Source organism: Scyliorhinus torazame, chromosome 13 (genome assembly GCF_047496885.1).
Source record: "Scyliorhinus torazame isolate Kashiwa2021f chromosome 13, sScyTor2.1, whole genome shotgun sequence".
In the NCBI taxonomy this organism is placed as follows: Eukaryota; Metazoa; Chordata; class Chondrichthyes; order Carcharhiniformes; family Scyliorhinidae; genus Scyliorhinus; species Scyliorhinus torazame.
The window spans coordinates 15662496-15690247 of NC_092719.1; the positions used below are offsets into that span (position 1 = coordinate 15662496).

General features: G+C 43.3%; 1 protein-coding gene across 4 annotated transcripts in view; it reads left to right on the forward strand.

Moving 5' to 3' along the window:
- The window catches only part of mkln1 (muskelin 1, intracellular mediator containing kelch motifs), a 195571-nt gene that overhangs the window by 85250 nt on the left and 82569 nt on the right, over window positions 1-27752 (forward strand). For 3 of the 4 annotated variants that reach the window (XM_072471106.1, XM_072471109.1, XM_072471107.1), the window contains exons 6-8: window positions 6897-7089; window positions 16926-17003; window positions 18597-18662. In XM_072471106.1, coding sequence (XP_072327207.1) covers window positions 6897-7089; window positions 16926-17003; window positions 18597-18662 — 337 coding nt within the window. Of the gene's footprint in view, window positions 1-6893; window positions 7090-16925; window positions 17004-18596; window positions 18663-27752 lie in introns of all 4 variants that reach the window. The other variant, XM_072471110.1, reaches the window with a different exon arrangement.

The window sequence follows — 27752 nt, forward strand, 5'->3', positions numbered from 1 at the left end:
CTCTCTCTCTCTCTCTCTCTCTCTCTCTCTCTCTCTCTCTCTCTCTCTCTCTCTCTCTCTCTCTCCTTTCTTTCCTTTCCTTCTTTCTTTCTTTCCTCCTCCTTCTCTGCCTCCGCCCCTCCCTGTCAGGCATTTTCTCTGTGATTCAGCATTTCTCTTTTACAGGCAAATGTTGAATGGCCTTCTCACTTTATGAACCTCTGAAATGCATCACCATTGTACTGAACATTTCCACTTCCTCCTATATCTTAGTGATCAGTAACTATCAGGTGAGCAGCATAGAAGTAACCATTTCCTTTTGCTCACTGGATTTTGCCAGGATTTTCGAATCCAACTGCTAAAAGGTTATGCGTACAGAAAATGTTGATGTAAGCATCCAGTACTTTTCAGTCGAGAGCATTCAACAGTATTTGAGAGCAGGGGACACATTCTAATTGTTTGCAGAGTGCTGACTTTTTTTTCTTTTAGTCATTTTAAAGGCCTTGTTTGAGTGGGAGTTGAATTTACTCCAAAAGGTTCACAGCAGCTGAGTGCAATTATTTGTTCACCTACCGTAATTACGAAACCTGTTTAATTATAGTTGTCGCACCTCTCTCTCATTCCTGCATTTACCAATGAATATTTATCCTGTCACACTTGTTCAAAGCATCCAGTAAATTTGGAATCTTGGGTTGAATGACTGCACTTGGAATCATAGAACGATAAGCACAGAAGGCGGCCATTCAACCAAGATGTACTGTACTGACTCTTTTGATGGAGCTATAAAACTATTTCCACTGCCTGTTCTCCCCTGAGCCCTGTAAAGTCTCTTGCTTCAAGTATTCGATTCTCTTGTAAATATTACGATTAAACCTTCTTGGACTACTCTTTCAGGCAGTGTCCACATCTCAACAACTCACTTTTTGTTTTGAGCGTCAGCTGGTTACTGACCTGTTTGCCACTGGAAAGAGTTTTTCTTTACTCTATCAAAAGCTTTATCATTTTGAATACCTTTATAAAATCTTCCTTTAATCATTTAGAGTACCCAATTATATTTTTTCCAATTAAGAGGCAGTTTTGTGTGGCCGATTTCCCCCTACCCTGCACATCTTTGGATTGTGGGGATGACACGGGGCGAATGTGTAAACTCCACAAGCGCCGGGATTGAACCCGGGTCCTCCGCGCCATCGTGTCACCCACCCGTCAACCGTTATCTGTTCTGTTTCTCTAGTCATTCCTGATATCATTCTGGGAAATCTCTTCTACACCTTCTCCAAGATCTTAATATCTTTTCTAAAATGTTGTATCCAGAATTGAGCACGATACTCCACTTCAGGCTGAACCAGTGGTTTAGAAATAGTTTGTATATTTATCGTGTTTTTCATCCACTCTTTCTCCATAAATGAAACACAAGAAACCCATTTTTTAAAGCAGCCTTACCAATCGACCTTGTATCCACCCCTCCAACCACCAAGTCTCTGCCCCTGCACTCCCTTTAAAATGATGCCATTTTGTTTATATTGCCTCCTTGTTCCACAGTTCATTGTTGAGTTTTGTGTGCAACTTGTCCACCCATTTCTCCATTTTCTGTTTTTCGGTCTGTTGCTATCATCATACGTTTCCAAGCTTCACGTCCTCTACACACTTTGTAATTATACTCTGTAAAGCTACGTCTAAGTCACTGATGGAAATCAAAACAACCAGAGTGAGGGACAAACAATATACCTGCCATTTCTGGGAACTCTATGTACACCTCTCTCCAGGCTGGAAAACACCCATTCACACCCACTCTGCTTTCTGTCCCTTAGCCAAATTTTTACCGCACTGTGACTGCCCTGTAATCCCATGGACTTCAACGTTGCTACCATGGCAGATGATGAAGTTTGAATTCAATTAAAATCTTTAATTGAAGCATGAAACCATTGTCCATTATCATAAATCCTAATGCCCTTTAGAGATGAAAGCCTGCCTGTCTGGACCTTTATCTGGTCTGGCCTGCATGTGACTTCAGACCTACAGCAATGTGGATGACTGAAATGGTCCAGCAAGCCATTCTGTTGTATCCAACCGGTATGACACGTACATAAAGGAATGAAACTGGACAGGTCACCCAGCCTTGACCTAGGCATTAGCAGTGACAATGGCAAACCCAGCCCTGTTGACCCTGCACAGTCCCCTTTATTAACCTCTGTGGGCTTGTGCCAAAATTGGGAGAGCTGTCTCACAGGCTAGTCAAGCAATCGCCTGACAGTCATGCTCACAATCATACCTTAGAGACAATGCCCCAGACACAACCATCTCCATTCTTGGCTTCGCCCTGTCCTACCGGCAGGACACATTATACAGTTGGGAAGGTGTTGCCCTTGGAGTCCTTAATATCGACTCTGGACCCTTGAAGTCTCATGGCATCAGATCAAACATGGGCAAGGAAACCTCCTCCTGGTTACCACATATTTCAGAATTGTACTCAACCACAATCTGTAACCTCATTGGCCTGGCATATCCCCATTCTACCATTACCACCAAGCCAGGGAATCAAACCTGATTCAATGAGGAGTGCAAGAGGGCATGGCAGGAGCAGCACCAGGCTGGATATCTTAACATGAGGTGCCAACCTGGTGAAGCTACAGTATGGGATTATTTGCACTGGCTCATGATCAGCCATACTGGGCTGTTAGTTATCTGAAGGAGTGTATAAATGATTAGGTTTTCTTTTGTTCTGTGGAGAGAGCTTGGGGTTCGTCAGAGACTCGCTCCCCGCAGGTGTAACAAATAAACCGTTTTGACCTTTGGAACAGACGTGAGTGTCGAGTAATTCTTTCAGATTCATCGACGCTAACATGGGATTACTTGCACGGCAAACAGCATAAGCAGCAAGTGATAGGCAGAGCTAAGTGACCCCACAATCGATGGATCAGATCTAATCCCTGCAGCCCTGCCACATCCAGTTGTGAATGGTGGCGGACATTTAAACAACTCGCTGGAAAAAGAGGCTCCACAAATATCCCCATCCTTAATGATGGGGGAGCCCATCAGTGCAAAAGATAAGGCTGGAGTTTTACAACACTCTTCAGGCAGACGTGCTGGGTAATGATCCATCTTGGCCTCGTCCGTAGGTCCCCAGTATCACAAATGCCAGTCTTCAGCCAATTTGACTTACTCCACGTGATATCAAGAAATGGCGAAAGGCACTGGATAATTCAAAGGCTATTGACCCTGACGATATCCCGGCAATAGTACTGTGCTCTTAAAACTTGCCACACACCCAACCAATCTGTTCCAGTACAGCGACAACACTGGAATCCACTTAGCAATGTGGAAAATTGCCCTTGTGTCACCTGTACGTAAAAGGCAGGACAAATCCAACCGAACCAATTTCTGCCCCATCAGTCGACACTCTATCATCAGTAAAGTGATGGAAGGGGGTCATCAACCATGTAATCAAGTGGCACTTGTTTAGCAATAACCTGCTCACAGATACTCTGTTAGGTTCCCCCTGGGCCACTCAACTCCTGACCTCATCTCAGCCTTAGTTAAAACACAGGACAGGAGAGCTGAACTCCAGAGATGAGTGACTGCCCTTGACACTAAGGCAGCATTTAACTGAGCGTAGCATCAAGGAACCCTGGCAAAAATAGATACTGTGAATCCGGGCAAACACTCCGCTGGTTGGAACCATACCTACCACAAAGGAAGATGGTTGTGGTTGTTAGTTAGTCATCTTGGCTCCAGGTCATTGCTACAGGAGTTCCTCAAGGTAGTGTCCGAGGCCCAATCAGGGTCAAGAGTGAGGATTTCCGCTGATGATTGCACAATGTTCAGCATCATTTGCGGCGACTCAGACACTGACGCAATCCATGTCCAAATGCAACAAGACCTGGACGATATCCAGGCTTGGTCAGAGAGAGATTCTAACTATCCCCACATGACATTTAATGGCATTACTATCACTAAATTCTCAACTGTCAACAACCCGGGGGTTTCAACTAGCCAGGTAACTGCTGTGAAGAGCAAGTCAGAGGCTAGGAATCCTGCGCTGAGTAACTCTCCTCCGGACACCCGAAAACCTGTCCATAATCGACAAGGCGCACGTCAAGAGTGAGATGGAATGCTCCCCTCTTGTCTGGATGAGTGCAGTTCCAACAACACTCGAAGCTCGACACCATCCAGGACAAAGCAGCCTGGCTGATTGAACCAAAGAAAATAGGAGTAGGAGGAGACCATTCGGCCCTTCGAGCCTCTTCACCGTTCATTATGATCATGGCTGAGCATCCAACTCAAGAGCCTAATCCCACTTTCCCCCCATAACCTTTGATGATCCCCTTTGCCCCAAGTACTATATCTAACTGCTTCTTGAAAACATACAATGTTTTGGCCTCAACTACTTCATGGTAATGAATTCCACAGGCTGACCACTCTCTGGATGAAGACATTTCTCCTCATCTCTGTCCAAAATGGTCTACCTCGTACCCTCAGACTGACTCCTGGTTCTGGCCACACCCACCATCAGGAACATCCTTCCTACATCTACTTTGTCCAGTCCTGTTAGAATTTTGTATGTTTTTATGAGATTCCTCCCCCCCCACCCCCACCCCTTGTTCTTCTGAACTCCAGTGAATACTAACTGATTCAATCTCTCCTCAGACGCCAGCCTCACCATCTTGGCATTCAGTCTGGTAAACCTTCGCTGCACTCCCTCTATAGCAAGAACATCTATCCCCCCTCCGATAAGGAGACCGAAACTGCGCACAATATTCCAGGTGTAGCCTCACCAAGGCCCGATATAATTGCAGCAAGATATTTCTGCTCCTGTACGCTAATCTTCTCGATATGAAGGCCAACATACCATTTACTGCCTGCTGCACGTGCATGCTTACCCTAAGTGACTGGTGCATAGTTACATCAAAAGTTAAGAACTCCTGATATGGAGAAACAAATTGAAACTTGCACCTTATTTATAGCTTCAGTTCACGAGCTGACTTCCTCACTAACCAGCTTTTTCTGTTGGACCAAAGATCAGTGCATCATCCTGCTGAGGTATCTGATTACAATTTCTCTTCTGATGTACATGTGAAACTTTCTACCTATAAACCTTTGGTTGCGTCCATGCACTTCGAACATTGATAACAGCTCTCTGAAACTTGGGATCCATTATAGAAGGACACTTCTAGTCAGTAGCTGGATACTTCATATTAATCCGCAAGTGTTGCAAGAGTCACTTGTGAAGTTCAGTGACGCCAAGTTAGAATTGTTACGCACTTGAAATCGTTTTTAAGATATTACAATTTGAAACCTAAATTTCTCTAACATGCAAAGACTAAAACCTAACTACTGCAATATCAAGCTAAATCAATAGCCATATAATATTCGAGCGCTTTGACTGATAGTAACACATGAGCGGTGCATCACACACCTTTTGTTTATGGCTTTGCAAGTCATCATCAACCTTCTGTGACACAGGTTGAAAAAAACTAAATTTATTCTCCGACCCCAGGGCCGTGAATCTGTATGCTGCAGTTGTCCATCCTTAAATTAGATATTTAATTATTTTTAAAAAAAACCTGTTTCCTTCAGGCTCAGGTGATACCAAGAGGCTGGACAGAGTTGAGCTCTCACTGACTAAAGAGCCTGCCTACCTGCTGCACATACGCAGAGTGGCGCGATCCGTGTGTCAGCGTGACCCTCACTGCGGAGGCACCCCGCTGTCGGGCACATGCCGCCCTCTGCTGGCAGCCACTGTAATTATGCGTATATTTTCAAATCTCTGATTTGGCCATGTGGTTCTTGTCATTAAATTGCCAGCAGAAAGACTCAGCTGATGAAGGAGCTGCGCTCCAAAAGCTAGTGATTCCAAACATACCTGTTGAACTTTAACCTGGTGTTGTAAGACTTCTTACTGTGCCCACCCCAGTCCATCGCCAGCATCTCCACATCACAGCAGAAAGATGGCATTGGGTCATCTTATTCTGTTGCATTACTATTGGATATTTATCAGAACCTTATTACATTTCATTTGTCAACTGTAACTAAGATTTCTTGATAAAACACCTTTATTTTGCATTCATGTAGTTACTAAAAATTTCAGATCTTCAAGATGTTCTCTTGGATTCTTTGTCTTTGGCCCATTCTGCAAGCAGCACTCAGAGTCCTTACAATCAAGTTTATCCGTCTCCAATATCTAGCCATATATGATTAAGTACTATGACAATCAAGTGCTATGTTTAATGAGCTGGATGTTGCTTGCCCTGCACATGCCCCTTCAGTGTTCTAAAAGGCAAACTGATTCTCAATTTAGTGAAGCAAATTGATGTTCATAGGTGTTGAACATTGCATCTTCAGGACTGTGCAGTTTTGGTCTCCTTATTTAAAGAAGGATGTAAATGCATTGGAAATGGTTCAAAATAGGTTTATACCTGGAACAAGTCTTTTGAGGAAAGGTGAGACAAACTGAGCTTGTTTCCACTGGAGTTTAGAAAAGTGAAGAGTCATTTGATTGCAGTATAAAAGATCCTGAATGGTATTGACAAGGTGAATGCTGAAAAGATGCTTGCTCTTGTGGGCGAGTCCAGAACTAGGGGCTCTGTTTTAGGACAGATGAGAACTTAATTCCTCTGACGGTGGTGCAACTTTTGGAATTCTCTGCCTCAAGACGGTAGAGGCTGGGCCATTTTTAAGATGGAGGTAGGTAGATTTTTGTTTGGCAAGGGTTTCAAAAGTTATCGGGGTTTGATGGGAATGTGGAATTAGCAACACAAGCCGATCCGCCAATATCTTATTAAATGGCAGAGCTAGCTCAAGGGGCTGAGTGGCTTCTTCTGCTTTTATTTAGTATGTTCGTGTGATTGTGGGGCAAGTATGGAGACCAAAACTTCATAGCATAAAAATGTTCTTTTCACTGTTTCCTTATGTTCCAGTAGTACCGTGAACAAGAAGCAATTAGGCTATGCCTGAAACACTTTCGCCAGCACAACTACACGGAGGCCTTTGAGTCACTGCAGAAGAAAACAAAGATTGCATTGGAGCATCCAATGCTAACTGAACTGCACGACAAGCTGGTTCTTAAAGGTGACTTTGATGCTTGTGAAGGACTGATTGAAAAAGCCGTCACTGGTGAGTGTACCCATTGTCTTGATGCTTTCCTGTCCAGACTCTTGTTCTTTTAGGACCTTGGATACATCAAGTAGTTATCTATTTTAAGGAATTTAAAAAACTACGACCTAGATCAAACCACACCATCAAGCACAAAGGGAAAAGGCTAATTAATTTAGTACCACATCTACTTGTTCATTACTACTGCTTCACATATAGGAAATAAAGCCCACTCATTGGTGTATATGACAGCTATTTTGCTCAAACTAATTCTACAAACAACAATGAAATCTTGGACTTTTTTTTATTGTTGCTGTGGTTATGGGGATACTGATCAGGGAAGGCAGTGGTATTGTCACTGGACAAGTAATCCAGAGACCCAGGGTAATACTCTGGGTACCTGGGTTTGAATCCCACCACAGCAGATGGTGGAATTCAAAACTCAATAGAACATCTCAAATTAAAAGTCTGATGATGATGATGAAACGATTGTCATATCCACCTGGTCTGGCCTACATGGGAATCCAAACCCACAGCAATGTGGTTGACTCTTAAAGTCCTCTGAACTGGTCCAGCAAGCCATTTGTATATGAAGAAAACACAAAGGAATTAAACCGGGCGCACCACCCTAGGCACCGGAAACGACTACAGCAAACCCAGCCCCATCGAGCCTGCAAAGTCTTCCTTACTAACATCTGGGGGCTTGTCCAATAGCTGTCTCATAGACTAGTCAAGCAATAGCCTGACATAGTCAAACTCGGAATCGTATCTCACAGAAGCTTGCCTTGAAGATCATGCCCTTGGCACCGCCATCGCCTTTCCTGGGTATGCCCTGTCTCCCCAACAGGACCGACCCCGTAGAGGTGGCGGTACAGTGCTATACTGTCAGGAGGGATTTTTCCTGGGTATTGACTCCGGATCCCATGGCAACAGGTCAAACATAGGCAAGTAAACCTCCTGCTTATCACCATGCATTGTCCCCCGATTGCTAATGATTCAGTACTCCCCCACTTTGAACACCACTTGGAGGAAACACCAAGGGTGCAGAATGTACTGTGGGTGGGGGACTTCAATATCCATCACCAAGAGTAGCTCAGTAGCACCACTAGAGACTGAACCCTAAAGTACATAGTTACTAGACTGGATCTGCGTCAAGTGGTGAGGGAACCAACTGTACTTAACCAATCTGTAACCTTGTGGACCGGCATATCCCCCACTCTGCCATTGCCACTAAGCCAGGGGATGATCCCTGGTTCACTGAGGAGTGCAGGAGGCCATGCCAGGTGCAACACCAGGCATATCTAAAAATAGAGGTGAAGCTAAAGCTCAGGATTACTTGGATGCCAAACAGTAAAAGCAGCAAGTGATAGACAGAGCTAAGTGATCCCACAACCAATAGATCCGATCTAATTTCTGCAGCCCTGCCACATCCAGCTGTGAATAGTGGTGGATAATTAAACAACTCACTGGAGGAGGCTCCACAAATATGCCTACCTGTCTTCCATGATGGAGGAACCCAGCACACAGGTGCAAAAGATAAGGCTGCAGTATTTGAATTATCTTCAGCCAAAAGTGCAGAGTGGATGATCCATCTCAGCCTCCTCCAGATTCCCAGCATCACATCCGTCTTCAGCTAATTCAATTCACTCCAGGTAATATCAAGAAACAGTTGAAGAAACTGGATGCTGCAAAGGCTATGGGCCCTAACAATATTCCGGCAATAGTACTGGAGACTTGTGCTTCAAAGCTTGCCGCACCCCTAGCCAAGCTGTTCCAGTACAGCTACAACACTGGCATTTACCTGGCAATGAGGAACGTTGTCTCCGTATGTCCTGTCCTCACTGACCTATCCAACCCTGCTAATTGCCACCTGCCAGTTACTGCCCTTTCAGTCTACAATCAGTCGTCAGGAAAGTGATGGAGGGGGGTCATTGACACTGCTATCAAGTGGCTCTTAGCAGTAGCCTGCTTGTGGATGTTCAGATTTGGTTCCGCCAGTGTCACTCAACTCTTGACTTCATTACAGCCATGATTCCAACATGGACAAAAGTGCAGATGTGACGTGAGGTGAGAGTTGACTGCCCTTAATATTAAGGCAGTGTTTGATTGAGTGTGGCATCAAGGAGCCCTAGCAAAAGTGGGAGTCCATGGGAGAACTCTCCGCTGGTTTGAGTCATATCTGGCACAAAGGAAGATGGTTGCGGTGGTTGGACCTCCATCATCTCAACTCCAGGACATCACTGCTGACGTTCCTCAGCTGCTTCATCAATGACCTTCCTTCCGTCAGAAGATCAGAAGTGGGGGTATTTGCAGATGACTGCATGACTGCACAATGTTCAGCATCATTCATGATGACTTGTACTGAAACAGTCCGTGTCCACATGCATAAAGACCTCGACAATATCCAGGCTTGGGCTGATGAGTGACAAGTACCATGCACGCCGCAAAGTGCCCATCTCCAATAAGAGAGGATCTAAACATCGCCCTTGACATTCAATGGCATTACCTTTGATGAATTTCCCACTATCAGCATCATGGGGTTACCATTGACCAGAAAATGAAGACTGTCCACATAAGCCAGGAGTGTAATGGGATATTCTTCACCTTGCCTGGATGAGTGCAGCTCCAAAAGCACAAGAAGCTCCATCCAGGATAAAGCAGCTCATTGATTGCTACCCCTTCCACAGACATTCAGTCCCTCGACCACTGACAAACAGCGGCAGCAGTGTGTACCATCTACAAAATGCACTGCAGGAACTCACCAAGCTTCCGGTGGCCGTGCCTTCTAAACCTATGATCCCTACCATCTGGAAGGCCAAGAGCAGCTGATAGCTAGGAACACCCCCACTTGGAGGTTCCCTCCAAGTCACACCACCCTGACTTGGAAATATATCTCTGTCCCTTCACTGTCGCTGTGTCATGATCCTGAAACTCCCTCCCTTACACCACATAGACTGCAGTGGGTTCAAGAAGGCAGTTCATCACCACCTTTTGAGGGATAATGAGAGATGGGCAATAAATGCTGGCCTAAGCAGTGATGCCTACATCCCGTAAATGAATTTTAAAAGTCAGGAAGTACAGGTTAAGAACAGTATGCCTTTCAACCCCTTGAGCATGTTTCACCATTCAATTCGATCATAGCTGATTTGTGTCTCAGTTCCATTTATTTGCTATTCATTTGTGCATCTTGGTAATATGTTGATCTCAGTCTTGAATTTCAAATCGATTAGTTGAAATGTAAATTCACAACTTTTTGGCGGAAGAGTGTTCCACGTTTACAGTGAAAAAGTGCTTCCTGATTTCACTCGAATGACTTGGCCCAGTGTTCACGCTCCCTCCCCATTCTGCCACCTTAGGAAATGGCGTCTCTGCATCTGCCTCATCAAATCTCTCATTATTTTAAGCATTACGATTGGGGTCATACATTAAACCTTTAAGCCCTGGTATTCTTCTGCGAGCAATGATGGATGTGGGTGCAGTGGGTATGGTTGTCTGAAATTGGGGACATTGGGAGAGAGGTTTCCTATGCAGTGGTTAAACGAGATGCTTGCTGACACTGGCTGCCTAAAATGATGTGTAGGATCATGAACTGACAGAGCACCGAAGGAGGCCTTGCAAACTCATTCCATTTCCTTGTAGCTTTTGGCTGTTCTTCCTTTCGCCCATGATAGAAGAATTGAGAGGTGTTATTTGTGCTGCCTTAAATATTAATTTTAAGCATTCCGTTGATAATGACTGAGACACCCACGCCCACAGAGACATTTGATTAGTTAGACACCGATCCAGTAGCCTGGTTTGATTGAAAGCAACTGGTGCTGTGCTGTCACATTGAATAAAAATCTTTATGGAATTTGTAACTTCAAAAAAAAAAAGTTCATCCGTAATTTAGTTTTAAACTTGAGTTGCCCCGTATTGTAACCGAAGCAGTATAATTTAGGGGCAAGTGGATATTTTACAGTCTGGAGAATTAAACTAAGTTGATGATGTTTTGCCAACATTACTGAAACCCATGGAATCATGGAACAGTTCTTTGAGACCTGCTGTTAGCAGAATGCCAAAATAATTCTTGTTACATGTCTTCCTACATTAGTCTATTTATTTCCTCTTTCAGCAGTAAGAAAGGCTATTGCACTCGATGCATTTCAAGCGCAAAAAGAATTCTGTACAGTGTGAAAAACAGAACAGATTTGCAGTTTTCTTTGTTTAAGTTTGTGGTTTTCTGCCTGAGCCATGTAGATAGCTTCATGGTGCTTGATGGCAGAATCAGAAGGTTATGCTGGTAGCCTAAATCATTTTAATCCATTGGAATAGAAAGGGTTAATTATCCAGATGCACAAAGTCAAGTTTGGGCTCATAGGGAGTACAGGCTAGATTCTGAAAGGGGGCAATGCAAGTGAGATCAAGATGTGTGAGAGGTGTGAAGGAACAAGGGGTGGGTTTGAGGAAGAGAGGATATATAGTGCGTTGCTTCATTAAGTGCTATGGCATGGTGAGTCTGACCGGAGTGCCCTTTAATTTGCGTTAAATTGACTTAATCTAAAATGGACCACTGACAAAAGGTGAACAGTTCAATTCTACAACACTCACGTTTCATGAAGAAAAATAGGAGATTGTTGTGGCAAATGCATTGTAATTTGGAAATGAGCATGTTCTTGGTTTGCTCTTTTTGGTAAAGGTTTTCATATATACCACATGGCAAAGCTGAAAAAATGAGCCCATTACCGTTTTGGACTAAGGCTCCCAGTGTATTTGATCTTCACCTTAATTTAGAAAGCCTTCAGTAAGCTACACAGATGCCTTTAAGTGAGGGTGATGGCATAGTTGGTTATGTAATTAGTAGACTCAAGTCATGCTTTTATGTTGCATCCAATGCATGCAAAGTGTTAGAAAGTTAGCATTTCTTTTATCCCCCCTCACCCATCCTGCACAGCTATGAATAGAAGAGCATTGAGTGGATAACTATAACACAACAATTTTATGACCGGAGAGACGTTAATCGTACCTCCAGTGACTTCCTAAGTGAGACAAAGATAAATAATTAATTGAGCATCTTCCTCCTCCTCTTTATAAAATATACAAAATTAAACATTTTGAGTCTGTCATTGTGGGTATGGAATGGAACAAATATTTTGCCAGGGGTGCAGGCTCAGTTTTAAATTTATTTCCATTGGCAGTGTAATAATGTTTCGTTAGCAGCGAATAATTCTTCGGAATGGGAATGGAAAAGCAATCTTGAACCAGAATAAAGATAATCGCCCTGAAATGTTGACTCCTTTCTCTCTCAGCAGATGCTGGCAGACCTGCTGAGTGTTTGCTCAGCATTTCCTGCTTTTTGTCCAGATTTCCAGCATCTGCAGTATTTGACTTTTATCCCAGTTAGTCTACAGAAATGATTTGTTCCGAAAAATAATGATTAGGAAAAGGTTTCCATCTGTTCTCTTTTATGTTGAGCTGAAGATTTTGAAAAAAATGTGCAGATTGAAAACCAGCAACCAGCTTACTTGGAAATATTAATACGCTGACATGAATGATTTGGTTGCACAGCTGTAAAACATTTAACAAAGAATAATGGAAGTTATTAAAAATATTGCAGGAATGCTTCTGAATGGACAAAGTTATTTAACTTGATTAAAATGAATAATTTCATTTTGCATCTGGAGGGGTTTCTGTGGACCAAGTTCTCCCATTCTAGTATGGTGTTACCTGCTTGCAGAGCTCCCCTCAACTGAGTTTAAATACATTGCGACTCTGAAAATCATTGATATTGGTTTTCATGTAGTATTAATGGGGCAATTTTACGTGAACGGTATATCTTTGAGAACTTATTTTAAAATCTTTTTTATTATTGATTTGTTTGATATGGGTTTCGCAGGCTAGGGTTATCCTATCTCTAATTGCCTGTGAAAAGTTGGTGGTGAGCTGCCTTCTTCAACCACTGCAGTCGTCGTGGTGTAGGTGCTCCCACAGTGCCGTTACAATCGTAGAATCGAATTTACAGTGTAGGAGGCCATTCAGCCCATCGAGTCTGCACCGGCCCTTGGAAAGAGCACCCCACTCGAGCACACGCTTCCTCCACCCCATCCCCTTAACCCAGTAACCACAATTAACCAAGAGCAATTTAGCATGGCCAGTCCACCTAACCCGCACATCTTTGGACTGTGGGAGGAAACCGGAGCACCCGGAGGAAATCCACGCAGGCACGGGGAGAACGTGCAGACTCCACAGACTGTGACCCAAGCCGGGGATCGAACCTGGGACCCTGGAGCTGTGAAGCAACTATGCTAACCACTATGCTACCGTGTTAGGACAAATGTTCCATATCTTGACCCAGTGATGGTGAAGGAACAGCAATTTATTTCCAAATCAGTATTGGGAGTGGTTTGGAGGGGATCTTGCAGGCGGTGGCATTCCCAGGTTTCTGTTGTCCTTGTCTTTCTAGATGGTTGGTTTGCTGTTTAAGGAGCCTTCATGCGTTACTGCAGTGCATCTTGTAGATGGTGCGCACTGCTGCCACTGTGTATTGAAGGTGGAGGGAGTGAATGTCTGGATGGGATGTCAATAAAATGGGCTGTTTGGTCCTGGATGGTGTCAAGCTTCTTAACTTGCCTGGAAGAGCTTCTCCAACAACACTTGAGTATCCAACTCACTCTTTGTGCCTTGTCATGGTGGACAGGCTTTGGGGAGTTGAGAGATGCGTTACTCGCCACAAGATTCCTAGCCTTTGACCTGCTCTTGTAGTCACAGTATTTATTGGCTAGCTCAGTTAAGTTTCTGGTCAATGTCCAGGTCTTGCTGCATTTGGATAGGACTGCTTCAGTATCTGAAGTGTCTGGTATGTGCTGAACTTTGTGCAACCATCACCTAACAATCCCCACTTCTGATCTAATGATGGAAGGAAGGTCACTGATGAAGCAGGTGAAGATGGTTGAGCCTACCCTGAGGAATTCTTGCAGAGATACCCAGATGATTGACCTCCAACAACCGCGACCATCTTCCTTTCTGCTAGGTATGACTCCAACTCAGACTTTTGCCCCCTGATTCTCATTGACTCCAGTTTTGCTCAGGCTCCTTGATGCTGCACTTGGTCAAATCACCTCGTCTCTGGAGTTCGACTCTTTGGCCCCTGTTTGAACTAAGGTAGTAATTAGGTCAGGAGCTGAGTGACCCTGACGAATCCCAAACTAAGTGCCCGTGAGCAGGTAATTGCTGAACAAGTGCCGCTTGATAGCATTGTTGACCACCCTGTCCGTCACTTCACTGATGATTGAGTGATGATTTAAAAAAAAAAAAAAAAAAAATTTAGAGTAACCAATTAATTTTTCCAATTAAGGGGCAATTTAGCGTGGCCAATCTACCTAGCCTGCACATCTTTTGGGTTGTGGGGGTGAAACCCACGCAAAAACGGGGAGAATGTACAAACTCCACATGGACAGTGACCCAGAGCCAGGATCGAACCTGGGACTTCGGCGCATGATTGAGTGATGATTGAGAGCAGACTGATAGGACAGTAGTTGACCGGGTTGGATGTGTCCTGCTTTTGTGCACCGAGCATGCCTGGGCAATTTTGCACTTTCCGGATAGATGCCAATATTATTACTGAAACAGCTTAGCTCGGAGTGCGGCAAATCCTGGAGCGCAAGTCCTCCGTGCTATTGCCTGAATATTTGTCAGGGCTCAAAGCCATTGCAGTACCCAATGCATTCACCTGTATCTTCATGAGAGTATGTGGCAGGATTGCAGAGCTTGGATCAGATCTGTTGGTTGTGGAATCACTTTGCCCTGTCCATCACTCGTTGCTTATGCTATTTGGCATGCAAGTAATCCTATGGGGAATATGCTTTGCCATGAGGTTACAGATTTGGTCGAGTAGAATGCTGCTGATGATGACCCACAGTGCCTCATGGATGCCCAGTCTTGAGTTGCTAGATCTGTTCGAAGTCTATCCCATTTAGCACGTTGGCAGAGGCACACAACACGATGGAGGGTATCCTCAATGTGATGACGGGTCTGTGCACTGGTCACTCCGATCAATACTGTCATAGACTGATGTATCTGCAGCAGGCAGGTTGGTGAGGCTGAGGTCAAGTATGGCTTTTCCTCCAGTTGGTTCCCTCACCACTTGCAGCAGACCCCGTCAAGTAGCTATGAACTTTAGGGTTTGGTCTCTAGTGCTACTGAGCCCTCTTGATGGACATTGAAGTCCCCCACCCAGAATACATACTGTGCCCTTGCCACCATCCAAGTTTACTCAAAGTAGTGTTCAAGGAAGAGTATGATTCATCAGCTGGAGGGCGTTGCCCTGATGCCATGATGTTGAGGACTCCCAGGGAAACTCCCTCCCAACTGTATATCTCTGTGCCATCACCTTTACTGGGTGTGTCCTGCAAGTGGGTCAAGATATACCCCAGACAGCACCATCACTATTAATTCCTAGGTATGATTTGTAAGGTATGGTTCTGTGAGATGCCAGGCTGTTGCTTGACTACTCTTGTGAGACAGATCTCCCAATTTTGATACGAGACCGCAGATGATTGGACTTTGCAGGGTCGAAAGGGCTGAGTTTTCCATTGTTATTTCCGGTGTCTAGATTAACATTAGGTGGTCCATCAAGTTTCATTCCTTTGAGACAGTTTAGCGATTTGATACAACTGAGTGACTTGATGGGCATTTCAGAGTTGATCAGGTTGCTGCACATTAAGACCAGGTAAGAACAGCAGATTGCCTTTCCTATGGGGCATTACTGACTTAGATGTGTTTTTATGACAATCGGCAATGGTTTGATGGTCATCATTGGATCTTTATTTCCAGATTTTTATTGAATTCCGATTTAATTTTCTGCTGTGGAATGCAACACTGGTCTGCAGAGCTTTACCCTGGGCTCTGGATTACTGGTCCAGTGGGAATATCAAAATGCCTCTCCCTTGAACCAGAATTTGGAAGAGCTAACAAAAGCAGGTTTTACAATTGACGATAGGTTAGGGCTAGGCATATGGATGGGAAACATTTGCTGATGAAGATCAGCCTCGTATTTCCTTCTCTGCCAGGCAAAATGTGTTCTTTTTGCTGCTAACCTATAGAGTTACCATGACACTTTGCAAGTTTCAGTTTCTATGCATTATGATTGGGAAGCCTTTGAGTCCAGGACTTTCACCCTAAACTTGTATTTTTAAAAGCTGTTTTTTTTAAATTGGAAGTGTTTCTGCTAACTGACTAAATAAGTCAGCTGCCTCAATTGGATGCTTGAGTTCTCAATTTTAGTCATTTCATACTAAACCTTGTTGGTGTTTGTTATAACCCGCACGAGACCTAAGGGTTTGGAGCAATCCGTCTCCCCTGAGCCTCGCTGAGTACGAGCTCCCCTGCTGAGGGGGCGTGGAGCACAAGGACATTCCTGATTGACTTCTATATAAAGTCGGCCAGGTAGAAACCAACAGAGCAGTCCCAGCTGGGATCCGATGTGCATTGTAAATATAATTGCCTTGCAATAAACATAGTTTTCTTTCACCTACTCGAGTTGGACTCGTCTAAGGCCTACTAAATTGGGGTGTTTTATCAAACAATTTCTAAACCTAAATTCTCCTACCATCTCTGCTCTTGACCATTTAACTTGTTTTTCGTTGCTCATGTGGTTTTTATATTTTTCTCATGACAAATGAGCTTTACACAATAGGGAAGATGTGTTCTTACGGACTTGTGATCTGTAATCCCAAATTAAATGTTGCTGTTCTGATCAATTGATGTACCAGTGTAAATGAAGAAGACAGGAGTGTGAAAAGGATGTTAAAAATATGAAACCAAGAAAGAAGTATTTGTTTTGTACCTGTGGAGTAACATCCAAAAATGTGTTTCCATTTCAGATGGTTTGTTTAATCAGTATATCAGTCAACAAGAATACAAGCCCAGGTGGACTCAGATCATTCCTCAAAGCAGCAAAGGTAAGGAATGCTGCAGAAACATATTGAACTTTGAGTTGTTTTGGCATGACTAATTCAGTTTGAAAAAATGAAGTTTTCCCCTCAATAATTTGAACAAGTTGCATTTAACAAAAATTGTACTAATTTGATTTGAACTGGGCTGTTCAGCAGATGTTTGTCTGCAAGTTAAGTGGATGAAGCTAGAACTATGCATTTACAATTCATATGCCTCGTCAAATTTTCCACAAATCTCTTGAAGCAATTGCGGCAGAATGAGCATCTTTGAAATGCAGTGACTGTATGCGTAGACAAAGTACAGTGGGATCTCAAGGAGTGAGAGAATGAATGCCCAGTGCAGCTTTTTATGACATTGGCGGAAGGAAGAACATTGACGCCCTTTAAATTGCACCATCAAATCTTTAGCATTCATTGATGTAGGGAGTCGTGTCTTTGGTTTTTAAACCCCCCCCCCCAAAATAAGATTAAACTCCTCTCAAACACCATTATATGAAGCACCTGTGTGATTCACTCCATAATTAATGAACAAATGAATTCTTCTTGGTAATAGTTTCGAGATGAAGCCTAACACATGGGTGGCAAACTTAGTGATTGAATCAACTTGGATTTTGTGGTTTGGTTTTGAATGGAAGATTTTCAAAAGTAGTATAAAAATGTGCAATGCAAAGAGCCTTCCTGGTCAGCAGAGGCAGTTTTAAAAGCAAGAGAAAAGCAGTTCTTAGCCCTCTAAAGGAACCAGTAGTAATTTGAAATGGATTCATGGTTTTAAATTCAAACAGGAAAGGGAAACCTAACTTAACCAAACACGCCTGCTCCTTGTTTGCTCGCGTGACTTCCTGAAAACTTATTTAGACCTCAACATTAAAATTACTGGGCAGCAATCCATCCATGAGAGTATTTTAAGGTACAAAGCAATCCTACATGAGAGGTTTAAAAACCCCATATTTGTAGAGACTGTACAATGTAGATTTGTGGTGGGGCGGGGGGCGGGGGGGGGGGGGGGGGGGGGGGGAGGAAATCCTCCATTGACATTTGCAGCTTTTATAATAATCTTTATTGTCACAAGTAGGCATACATCAACACTGCAATGAAGTTACTGTGAAAAGCCCCAAGTTGCCACACTCCAGCACCTGTTCGGGTACACGGAGGATTCAGAATATCTAATTCACCTAACCAGCACGTCTTTCGGGACTTGTGCGAGGAAACCCGGAGGAAACCCACGTTGACACAGGGAGAACGTGCAGACTCCGCACAGACAGTGACCCAAGCCGGGAATCAAACCTGGGACACTGGAGCTGTGAGGCAACCGTGCTGCCCATTATTATTATTCAATAATAAGTACATTGATGTTCAAAAATATTCAGTTTTGTTTTTAAAGTGGTACGGCAATGTATTAACTGTTTCCAGCCAAGAGAACCCTGCCTCCAGATACCTGCTTTGGCAAGAGTGCCTTTGCTTGATTGATCCAGATTTGTTTGCTGAAAATGCCTTGCTTTTGCAGCTGTTTTGTTCACGTTTGCTTTGCGTTCCAAAGCCGACACTGTGATCCTGATGCTACTTCAGACAAGTTAAAAGAATTTTACATTTTGCATCCAGGTGATGGAGACGACAACAGACCTGGAATGAGAGGAGGTCATCAGATGGTGATCGACGTTCAAACAGGTAAGGAAGTTATATTGAACCAGAGCGGTAGAGTTAGAATAACTTGCTTTCTAAGCAGTGAAACAAAAATAGTGTGTGCAGTTGATAAACAAAAGACCGGACCATAATTTAACCACTTTCATAAACTCTTCAGTCTGTGAAAGTGTTGTCAAGGGGCTGATAACATCCTGTTGTTTGTTCCAAACAAGAGGTAATCCATGTCAACACCGAAGATTAAGCTATTATCTGTACTGGAAATTGCTATGTGAGCGCTTTGCAGAATGAAAAGCAATTTTGTACCTGTAATTGTAGGTTATGTATGACAGCAGGACATAATTTTAGCTTGAAGGACTTTTGGCATGGAGGGGGTGGAATAGGGAGGTGGCATGTAATCCGTATATTGTATAAAAATGCATTGTGCCGTTCACTGTGTTGTCTCTTTTGAGATGCCGATAATTTTGCCTGTACCACGATACCTCTACGTTTGAATTGGCTGCCAAGATGAATGGCTGGCCTGAGAAGTGAAGACATACACAAGTGAAAAGTAGAAGGTTCTTCAACAGTCCAAAATAATAATCTTAATTGTCACAAGTAGGCTTACATTAACACCGCAGTGAAGTTAGTGAAAAGTCACAAGTCGCCACATTCTGGTGCTTGTTCGGGTACACGGAGGGAGAATTCAGAATGTCCAAATTACCTAACAGTATGTATTTCGGGATTTGTGGGAGGAAACCGGAGCATCCAGAGGAAACCCACGTTGACACAGGGAGAACGTGCAGACTCCACACAGACAGTGACCCAAGCCGGGACTCAAACCTGGGATCCTGGAGCTGTGAAGCAACAGTGCGAACAATCGTGATAGTTGTTCTGACCTTTTCCTCTAAAATTACCGAGTTTAGGTCATGAATAATCAAAATAGCTGGTATTTTTCTGATCTGAATGTATTGATGGAATGCAGTGGTTGTCGAAAATGAAATGATGTATAATAGTTTCAATCGGGGAAGATAAATTTGTTTTGTTTCAAAGGGTGTCTGTCCTCCTACTGGTCATTTAGAGTAATAACAAGATCACTGGAAAGGCCGAGAATGAGCTAGACTGTGTCAATAGCAACAGTGCCTTACAGACGTCACTTGCAGCAAGGGGGAGTGATTGCACAGTCTACAAGGACTGCCACTGGAATGAACAGCTTTGGTTAAAAAATGAAAGGCATCGAAAGTGCTAACTAATGTGCTTATTTTTCTTATGCAATTTGTAAAATAAATGCTTGCTGATTGCAATGCATTATGCAGCCAGGATTGGATTCTCTGAATTGTACACTGAGGAATGTAATCTTATAGCCAGCTGCTGTACAGGCAATATTGAGCAAGTCTCCAATTTATGGGGCTCATAATGTGCTTGTAGTTTTGGGACGAATAAGATGCCTGATGGAATTCTTAATCTGCATTGACCTCTTTACTGTCATTCTTTGTGCAAATCTTAATTAGGCTTGACTCATAATGGCTCCTTAAACTTAATGGTTAATGTGAATTTAAGATGTTTATATATTTAAACTGAAAACTACCAGTGACGTTCACGAGGGATAAAGATGCAGAGTGACTCTTAGGATACCGGACCAGACCCAAACACTTTTTAGGAGACGGGACAAGAAACCCAGTTTATCAGTTTAAACAGTTCTTAAACACAAGGAAAAACTTAAACCTACTTCTATACCTGTGACTAACTCAAATTAAGCAATCCAATACAGTTCAAATGCCACTTATAAATAAAGTTAACAAACCTATTACTTAATTGTGTAGACCTTTGGACAGAAGTCCTTTTCAAGAGCAGATTTATACACTTCTGCTCAACCTAGCAGCATTTGGCAAAGCTGCTGTTTAACTTAAAATCCTTCTGTGTTTTCATACTCCAATCCTTTGGCAAACTGCAAAACTACAAATAGATCTGGCTCCTCACGTAAATTACATCATCTATCCCACTAAGTTCAATAACCTGCTTAGCTAGGACTGAACTCCAGTCCCCCATAAATTATCTGCTCTCCGGGTAATCTCTAGCAATCAAAATACAATTCCATTAGCCGTCTACAGGTAAACAAGTAAATGGTTAGAATAAATTGTGATCTCAGCTTTTACTACTACTTCATTACAGCTTTAGCAGGCACAGTCCGGATACCTTATTCTTGGTTCTTTAATAATACTGCAACAAATATATGCCGTAACCGAGGCTTTTAAAAGCCTGACTTCAGATATTATTGGATATCTGGATTTATATTGTTTATCGAGCAAGATAGTGACAATGACTATAGTAATAAGAGCAGAAAATGCTGGAAAAACCCAGCAGGTCTGGTAGTACCTTTGGAGGGAAGTCTAAAACGTGATGACTTTATTCTGTAGGAGAAGGGTTGGAGCAAAGAAGGTGATCCGGGATAGGTGGGAGCTCAGGAGAGATTTGAAGAAGATTGACCTGGACAAAAGACAAAGGAGATGGAAAGATAGTCTTAAAGATTAAGGAAGGTGCTAATAGTGACATAATGGTCAGATAGCAAAATATATTAATAGCAGAACAAGGATCAGTGCACAATAACCAAAGTGTTGGCACAGAAAATTATTTAACTGTTCTCAAAATTCTTTACTGCTACAATCTTATTCTTCACACAATGACGCAGGTACAAACATTTGTGCCTTATGTGACCTAAACCGTGGCAGACTTGCCATTTTGTGGGGTCTCGTGCTCGCCTTCATTTCTGGGCCCCCTCAGTGATTTCACGTTCGTTCTCTCTCTCTCTCTCTCTTCCTCCCCCCCCCCCCCCTCAATGACAGCACACCCACCCACTCCCGTTCCTCTGAATGCAAAGGTGCAAGCCTTTATTGCTTTTTGACTTGTAAAAATCCACCTGTATTCATAATTGCTGAATTGAAAACCAAGCTTGCCTCCTTGCCAGAATAACAGTATGGATGGCCAATAATGCGATGTGTGTCTTGAGGAGAGCAAACGTGGAACTTGCTGATGAGCAACAACATGGAAAAATCAGCCGATGACATCACTGCAGCGCAGGCTAGTGCAGGACAGAATGAGGCAATCCAGTACAGGAGCAAATATTCCAATCAACATGATGCACATGCTGCCATTCAGTATATTTCAGAGTCTCATTCAGTTTTAAAAATGTACCTCCTTCCTTCCTCACAAAATCAAAGACATTATTGCCATTTTGTGAGTGGAGTGTCCAGTGAGTCCAAGTCCAATGTCAGTGGCTCTGCGTCTGCAGGATTCTGTTCTTTTTCATGAAGAGATTTGCTGAAGGCCAGTCTTGAGAGCGATGGTGGTTAGGAACATGTAACCAGTTACAGCCATTATCAGGCCAGCACTGGTCCATTTTGAAAAACAATTTAATCAAGAGAACATGGAAGATGGACAGAGTTTTAAGATATTCTTGCTTCATCTCTTGTTGGCATGGAAAACTAGATAGCTTTTTTCCTATACTTTTTCTTCACAATCGTCAATTGCACCATCGTAGGTAAAATCCTGTAAAGACACTATCAATCATCAGTATTACTGAACTTGTCAAATCTTTCTGACTCCGCTTACTTCGCAGATAATTTTTCACTCTTCAATACAGAAAAAGTAAGTTCACCGTGTACAGCTGTGCCAGGTATTGTTAAAAATATTTTCAGAATGGTTTCCACATTTGGAAGGTTGCCTGCAAACCATGTAGACGTCTGTACAAATCAACTGGTGATCTCAAAACATAGAGCTCAATATTATTGATTAAATGAATGAATTGTCCCACTTCCATCTTCAAAAAGATTTGTGTCTATGTGCTCCCGGTAGAATTCACTTAATTTCTTACTGCAGTGGTTTTTAGCATTTTCATTTGAAAAGCACGCAAAATGACAACAGTTTTCTTCAGAGATTCACTTTTACTCTTCAAATGCACCATTATTGTGTCACAAAATTTTTTAACAGTCCTAAGGACCATCTGATTTCCCTCTTAAAGTGATTTAATTGTCTCCAGTTTCAGTGACAAATAACTTCCTGCGTCTTGTACGCTCCCCATTATCAGCGCGATTTGTACTTTTTGCTCATGTTAGTGCCTCTGCTTCCACCAAGGTATAGTCATTTTGATGGGCTGATTAGCCTTCTTCTGAGCTGTAGGGATTCTATGACTTCTATCTCACCATTACTTCAACTTCTGCAGTTTATTCAAAACCTCTCTGATCAGTCAAATTTTACGCATCACCTTTCTATTTGTTTTTCCTCCTGAGGCTCCTTCATTCACTGTTGCATATGGTTGTGTGCATTTATTTATCCAGTGGAAATTATATTCCAAAAATTAACTTCTGAAAAACTGTTATTGTATCTGGCAAGAAAGTGATCTAGTTGCTCTGAATAAGAAGTTGAATTGCAACTGCATCTGATGTTTAGATAGTTACTTTCTATGGATTGACTCTTGCTGGACAGTTAGTATATTTTGCTACTGGTTTATTCGGTTTCAGAAAATGTAAAAAAAAAAAATTTAACACTTAATACCATTCTAGAATTAAGTCTTTGGTTTAGGCAAGGGCACTGCAAGGTGATGATTTTCCCTCGATTCAAGCTGTTGAGTTACTCATTTGTGATAAAGAACAAAGAAAAGTACAGCACAGGAACAGGCCCTTTGGTCCTCCAAGCCTGTGCCGACCATGCTGCCCGTCTAAACTAAAATCTTCTGCACTTCCCTCTATTCCCATCCTATTCATGTATTTGTCAAAATGTCCCTTAAACGTCGCTATGGTCCATGCTTCCACCACCACCTCCGGCCACGGGTTCCAGGCACCCACTACCCTCTGTGTAAAAAAAACTTGCCTCGTATATCTCCTCTAAACCTTGCCCCTTAAACATATGCCCCCCTAGCAATTGACCCCTCTACCCTGGGAAAAAGCCTCTGACTATCCACTCTGTCTATGCCCCTCATAATTTTGTAGATCTCTATCAGGTCACCCCTCAACCTCCGTCATTCCAGTGAGAACAAACCGAGTTTATTCAACCTCTCCTCATAGCTAATGCCCTCCATACCAGGCAACATCCTGGTAAATCTCTTCTACACCCTCTCTAAAACCTCCACATCCTTCTGGTACTGTGGTGACCAGAATTGAACACGATACTCCAAGTGTGGCCTAACTAAGGTTCTATACAGCTGCAACATGACTTGCCAATTTTTATACTCGATGCCCCAGCCAATGAAGGCAAGCATGCCGTATACCTTCCTGACTACCTTCTCCATCTGTGTTGCCCCTTTCAGTGACCTGTGGACCTGTACACCTAGATATCTCTGACTGTCAGTACTCTTGAAGGTTCTACCATTCACTGTATATTCCCTACCTGCATTAGACCTTCCAAAATGCATTACCTCACATTTGTCCGGATTAAACTCCATCGGCCATCTCTCCGCCCAAGTCTCCAAACAATCTAAATCCTGCTGTATCCTCTGACAGTCCTCATCGCTATCCACAATTCCACCAACTTCTGTGTCGTCTGCAGACTTACTAATCAGACCAGTTACATTTTCCTCCAAATCATTTATATATATATATATATATATATATACTACAAAGAGCAAAGGTCCCAGCACTGATCCCTGTGGAACACCACTGGTCACAGCACTCCAATTAGAAAAGCATCCTTCCATTGCTACTCTCTGCCTTCTATGACCTAGCCAGTTCTGTATCCACCTTGCCAGCTCACCCCTGATCCCGTGTGACTTCACCTTTTGTACTAGTCTACCGTGAGGGACCTTGTCAAAGGCCTTACTGAAGTCCATATAGACAACATCCACTGCCCTACCTGCATCAATCATCTTTGTGACCTCCTTGGAAAACTCTTATCAAGTTAGTGAGACACGACCTCCCCTTCACAAAACCATGCTGCCTCTCACTAATACGTCCATTTGCTTCCAAATGGGAGTAGATCCTGTCTTGAAGAATTTTCTCCAGTAATTTCCCTACCACAGCCTGTAGTTCCCTGGATTATCCTTGCTACCCTTCTTAAACCAACGAACAACATTGGCTATTTTCCAGTCCTCTGGGACATCACCTGAAGACAGTGAGGATCTAAAGATTTCTGTCAAGGCCTCCACAATTTCCTCTCTAGCCTCCTTCAGTATTCTGGGGTAGATCCCATCAGGCCCTGGGGACTTATCTACCTTAATATTTTTCAGGACGTCCAACACTACTTCTTTCTGGATCTCAATGTGAGACAGGCTATCTACACACTCAACATCCACCAATTCCTTCTCTTTGATGAATACTGATGCAAAGTATTCATTTAGTACCTTGTCCATTTCCTCTGGCTCCACACATAGATTCCCTCGCCTGCCCTTCAGTGGGCCCACCCTTTCCCTGGCTACCCTCTTGCTTTTTATGTATGTGTAAAAAGCCGTGGGATTTTCCTTAACCCTACTTGCCAATGACTTTTCGTGACTCCTTTTAGCCCTCTTGACTCCTTGCTTAAGTTCCTTCCTACTTTCCTTATATTCCACACAGGCTTCGTCTGTTCTCAGCCTTCTAGCACTGACAAAGCATCCTTTTACTTTTTTACGAGGCCTACAATATCTTTCGTTATCCAAGGTTCCCCAAATTTGCTGTATTTTTCCTTCTGCACAGGAACATGCCAGTCCTGAATTCCTTGAACTGACATTTGAAAGCCTCCCACATGTCAGATGTTGATTTTCCCTCAAACATCCGCCCCCCAATCTAGGTTCTTCAGTTCCTGCCTAACATTGTTATAATTAGCCTTACCCCAATTTAGCACATTCACCCTAGGACCACTATTATCCTTGTCCACCAGCACTTTAAAACTTACTGAATTGTGGTCACTGTTTCCGAAATGCTCCCCTACTGAAACTTCTACCACCTGGCCGGGCTCATTCCCCAATACCAGGTCCAGTAAAGCCCCTTGCCTAGTTGGACTATCTACATATTGTTTTAAGAAGCCCTCCTGGATGCTCCTTACAAACTCTGCCCCATCCAAGCCCCTAGCCCTAAGTGAGCCCCAGTCAATATTGGGGAAGGTAAAATCTCCCATCACAACAACCCTGTTGCTTTTACTCCTTTCCAAAATCTGTCTACCTATCTGCTCCTCTATCTCTCGCTGGCTGTTGGGAGGCCTGTAGTAAACCCCCAACATGTGACTGCACCCTTATGCCTGATCTCTACCCATATGTCCTCGCTGCCCTCTGAGGTGTCCTCCCGCGGTGCATCTGAAACATCTAAATCCTGGAATGTTTAGCTGCCAATCCTGTCCTTCCCTCAACCAGGTCTCTGTAATGGCAATAACATCATAGTTCCAAGTACTAATCCAAGCTCTAAGTTCATCTGCCTTACCTGTTATACTTCTTGCATTAAACCATATGCACTTCAGGCCACCAGTCCCGCTGTTTTCAGCAACATCTTCCTGTCTGCTCTTCCTCAGAGCCATACCGGTCCTATACCCGAGTTCTCCCTCAATTTTTTCACCTTCTGACCTATTGCTCCGGTGATGTGCTCTTTTACTGTCCACATTCACCATGGAGGTTTGCACAAGTTAGATTTCCATTCTGCCTCTGCTTTTGTTCAGCCTTCTATTAAATTAAAGTGAAGTGAATTATGAAGGAAGTTCCAGAGAGCATGGATAAGGCTTCACTATATTGATGATTGGTCCAAGGGAGGGAGAAATTCACATTTAGCCAAACTCAATCAAAGTTGCAGCAGATTGCAGAACTGGGGAGAAACAAGTGTCCAAAATTAGCTTAGTGACACGAGGCAGAAGTTAATGGTTGAAGGTTATTTTTGTGACTGGAAGCCTGTATTGTTGCTAACTTTTGCCTTAGTTTAATTGCTCTGTTTTATCACCTTTGCTCTTGAGTCGCCAGGTATCTTTATGATACCGCCACGTGGTTCAAGTCCGAGTAATGATCAATAATCCAATACACCGCTTAGTAAGATTTAAATCAAAGCACATTTATTATACACCGTAATCGCTACTCATGTACAAATTCTACGTCTAAGCTACTCCTACAGCTAACAGCCAATACTTAACTTGGAACTGGCCCACCAGGTCAGGGAAACAAATGGCCTTTCGTTTGGGTTCTGAGCCTGCGGGATTCGAAGTTGGTACAGATTGGTAGCTAGGAGCGCCTATCTCGTAGCGAGCGTTGAAGTAAGACTTACAGTTTTTTGAGCGGCTGTTGAAGAGTTAAGCGAGCTGGAAGAGAGCTGGAAGCGGTGGAAGAGAGCGCCTTGAACTTGGGGCTCAATTCTTATAGTCCCCAGGGGCTTCCCGCCTTTTGGGGCGGACCCTGTACCTGGTCCCAAGTGATTGGACTTTGTCCCAATGCTGGAGCGGTTCCCTGATCGATGGGCGGTCTTGGGGTGGTCTTTCACCTCATTTTGTGTAGGCTTCTGGCGCCGAAGAGTCTGGTTTCACTTTATGTGTCTAAATGTTGCTCATTGTTCCTGGGGATTGCTCATTAGTATGCAGATGGCTGGTGTTTTGTTATGCTGATGGTTGCTGGTATCGATCTTGTCTGGCCTTTCCAGAGGTAAATACACATTCAACCTGTAGCTGCTCATTTTTGTCCTGTTGGCTGACTTTCCCATCAGCCTTTGCCGTTCGCCATTTTAAATCGGGAGTTAGCCATATTAAGTGGCTACAGTATCCAGTGGTGTACCGCAGGGATCGGTGTTTGGTTGCTAGCTGCTTGTAGTGCACGTTCGTGATCTTGATGGTGGTGTAAATAGTGAGGAAGAAAGCCTTGGGTTACTGGACGGCATAGACAGGCTGGTCTGATGGGCCGAATAGTGGCAAGTAGAATTTAACCGTGCAACGTGTGATGTGGTGCATTTTGGGAGGACTAAAAAAAGGCAAGGGAATACACAATGAATGGTTGGATGCTATGAAGTACAGAATACCAGAGCGACCTTGGGATATAGATCCCTGAGGGCAGCAGGACAGGTCGATAAGGTGGTTAAGAAGGCATGTGTGATATGTGCCTTTATTAACCAAGGCATAGAATATCAAAGAGCAGGGAGGTTATGATGGAGCTGTAGAAAGCATTCATTAGGTCACAGCGAGAGTACTGTGTGCAGTTCTGGTCGGCAC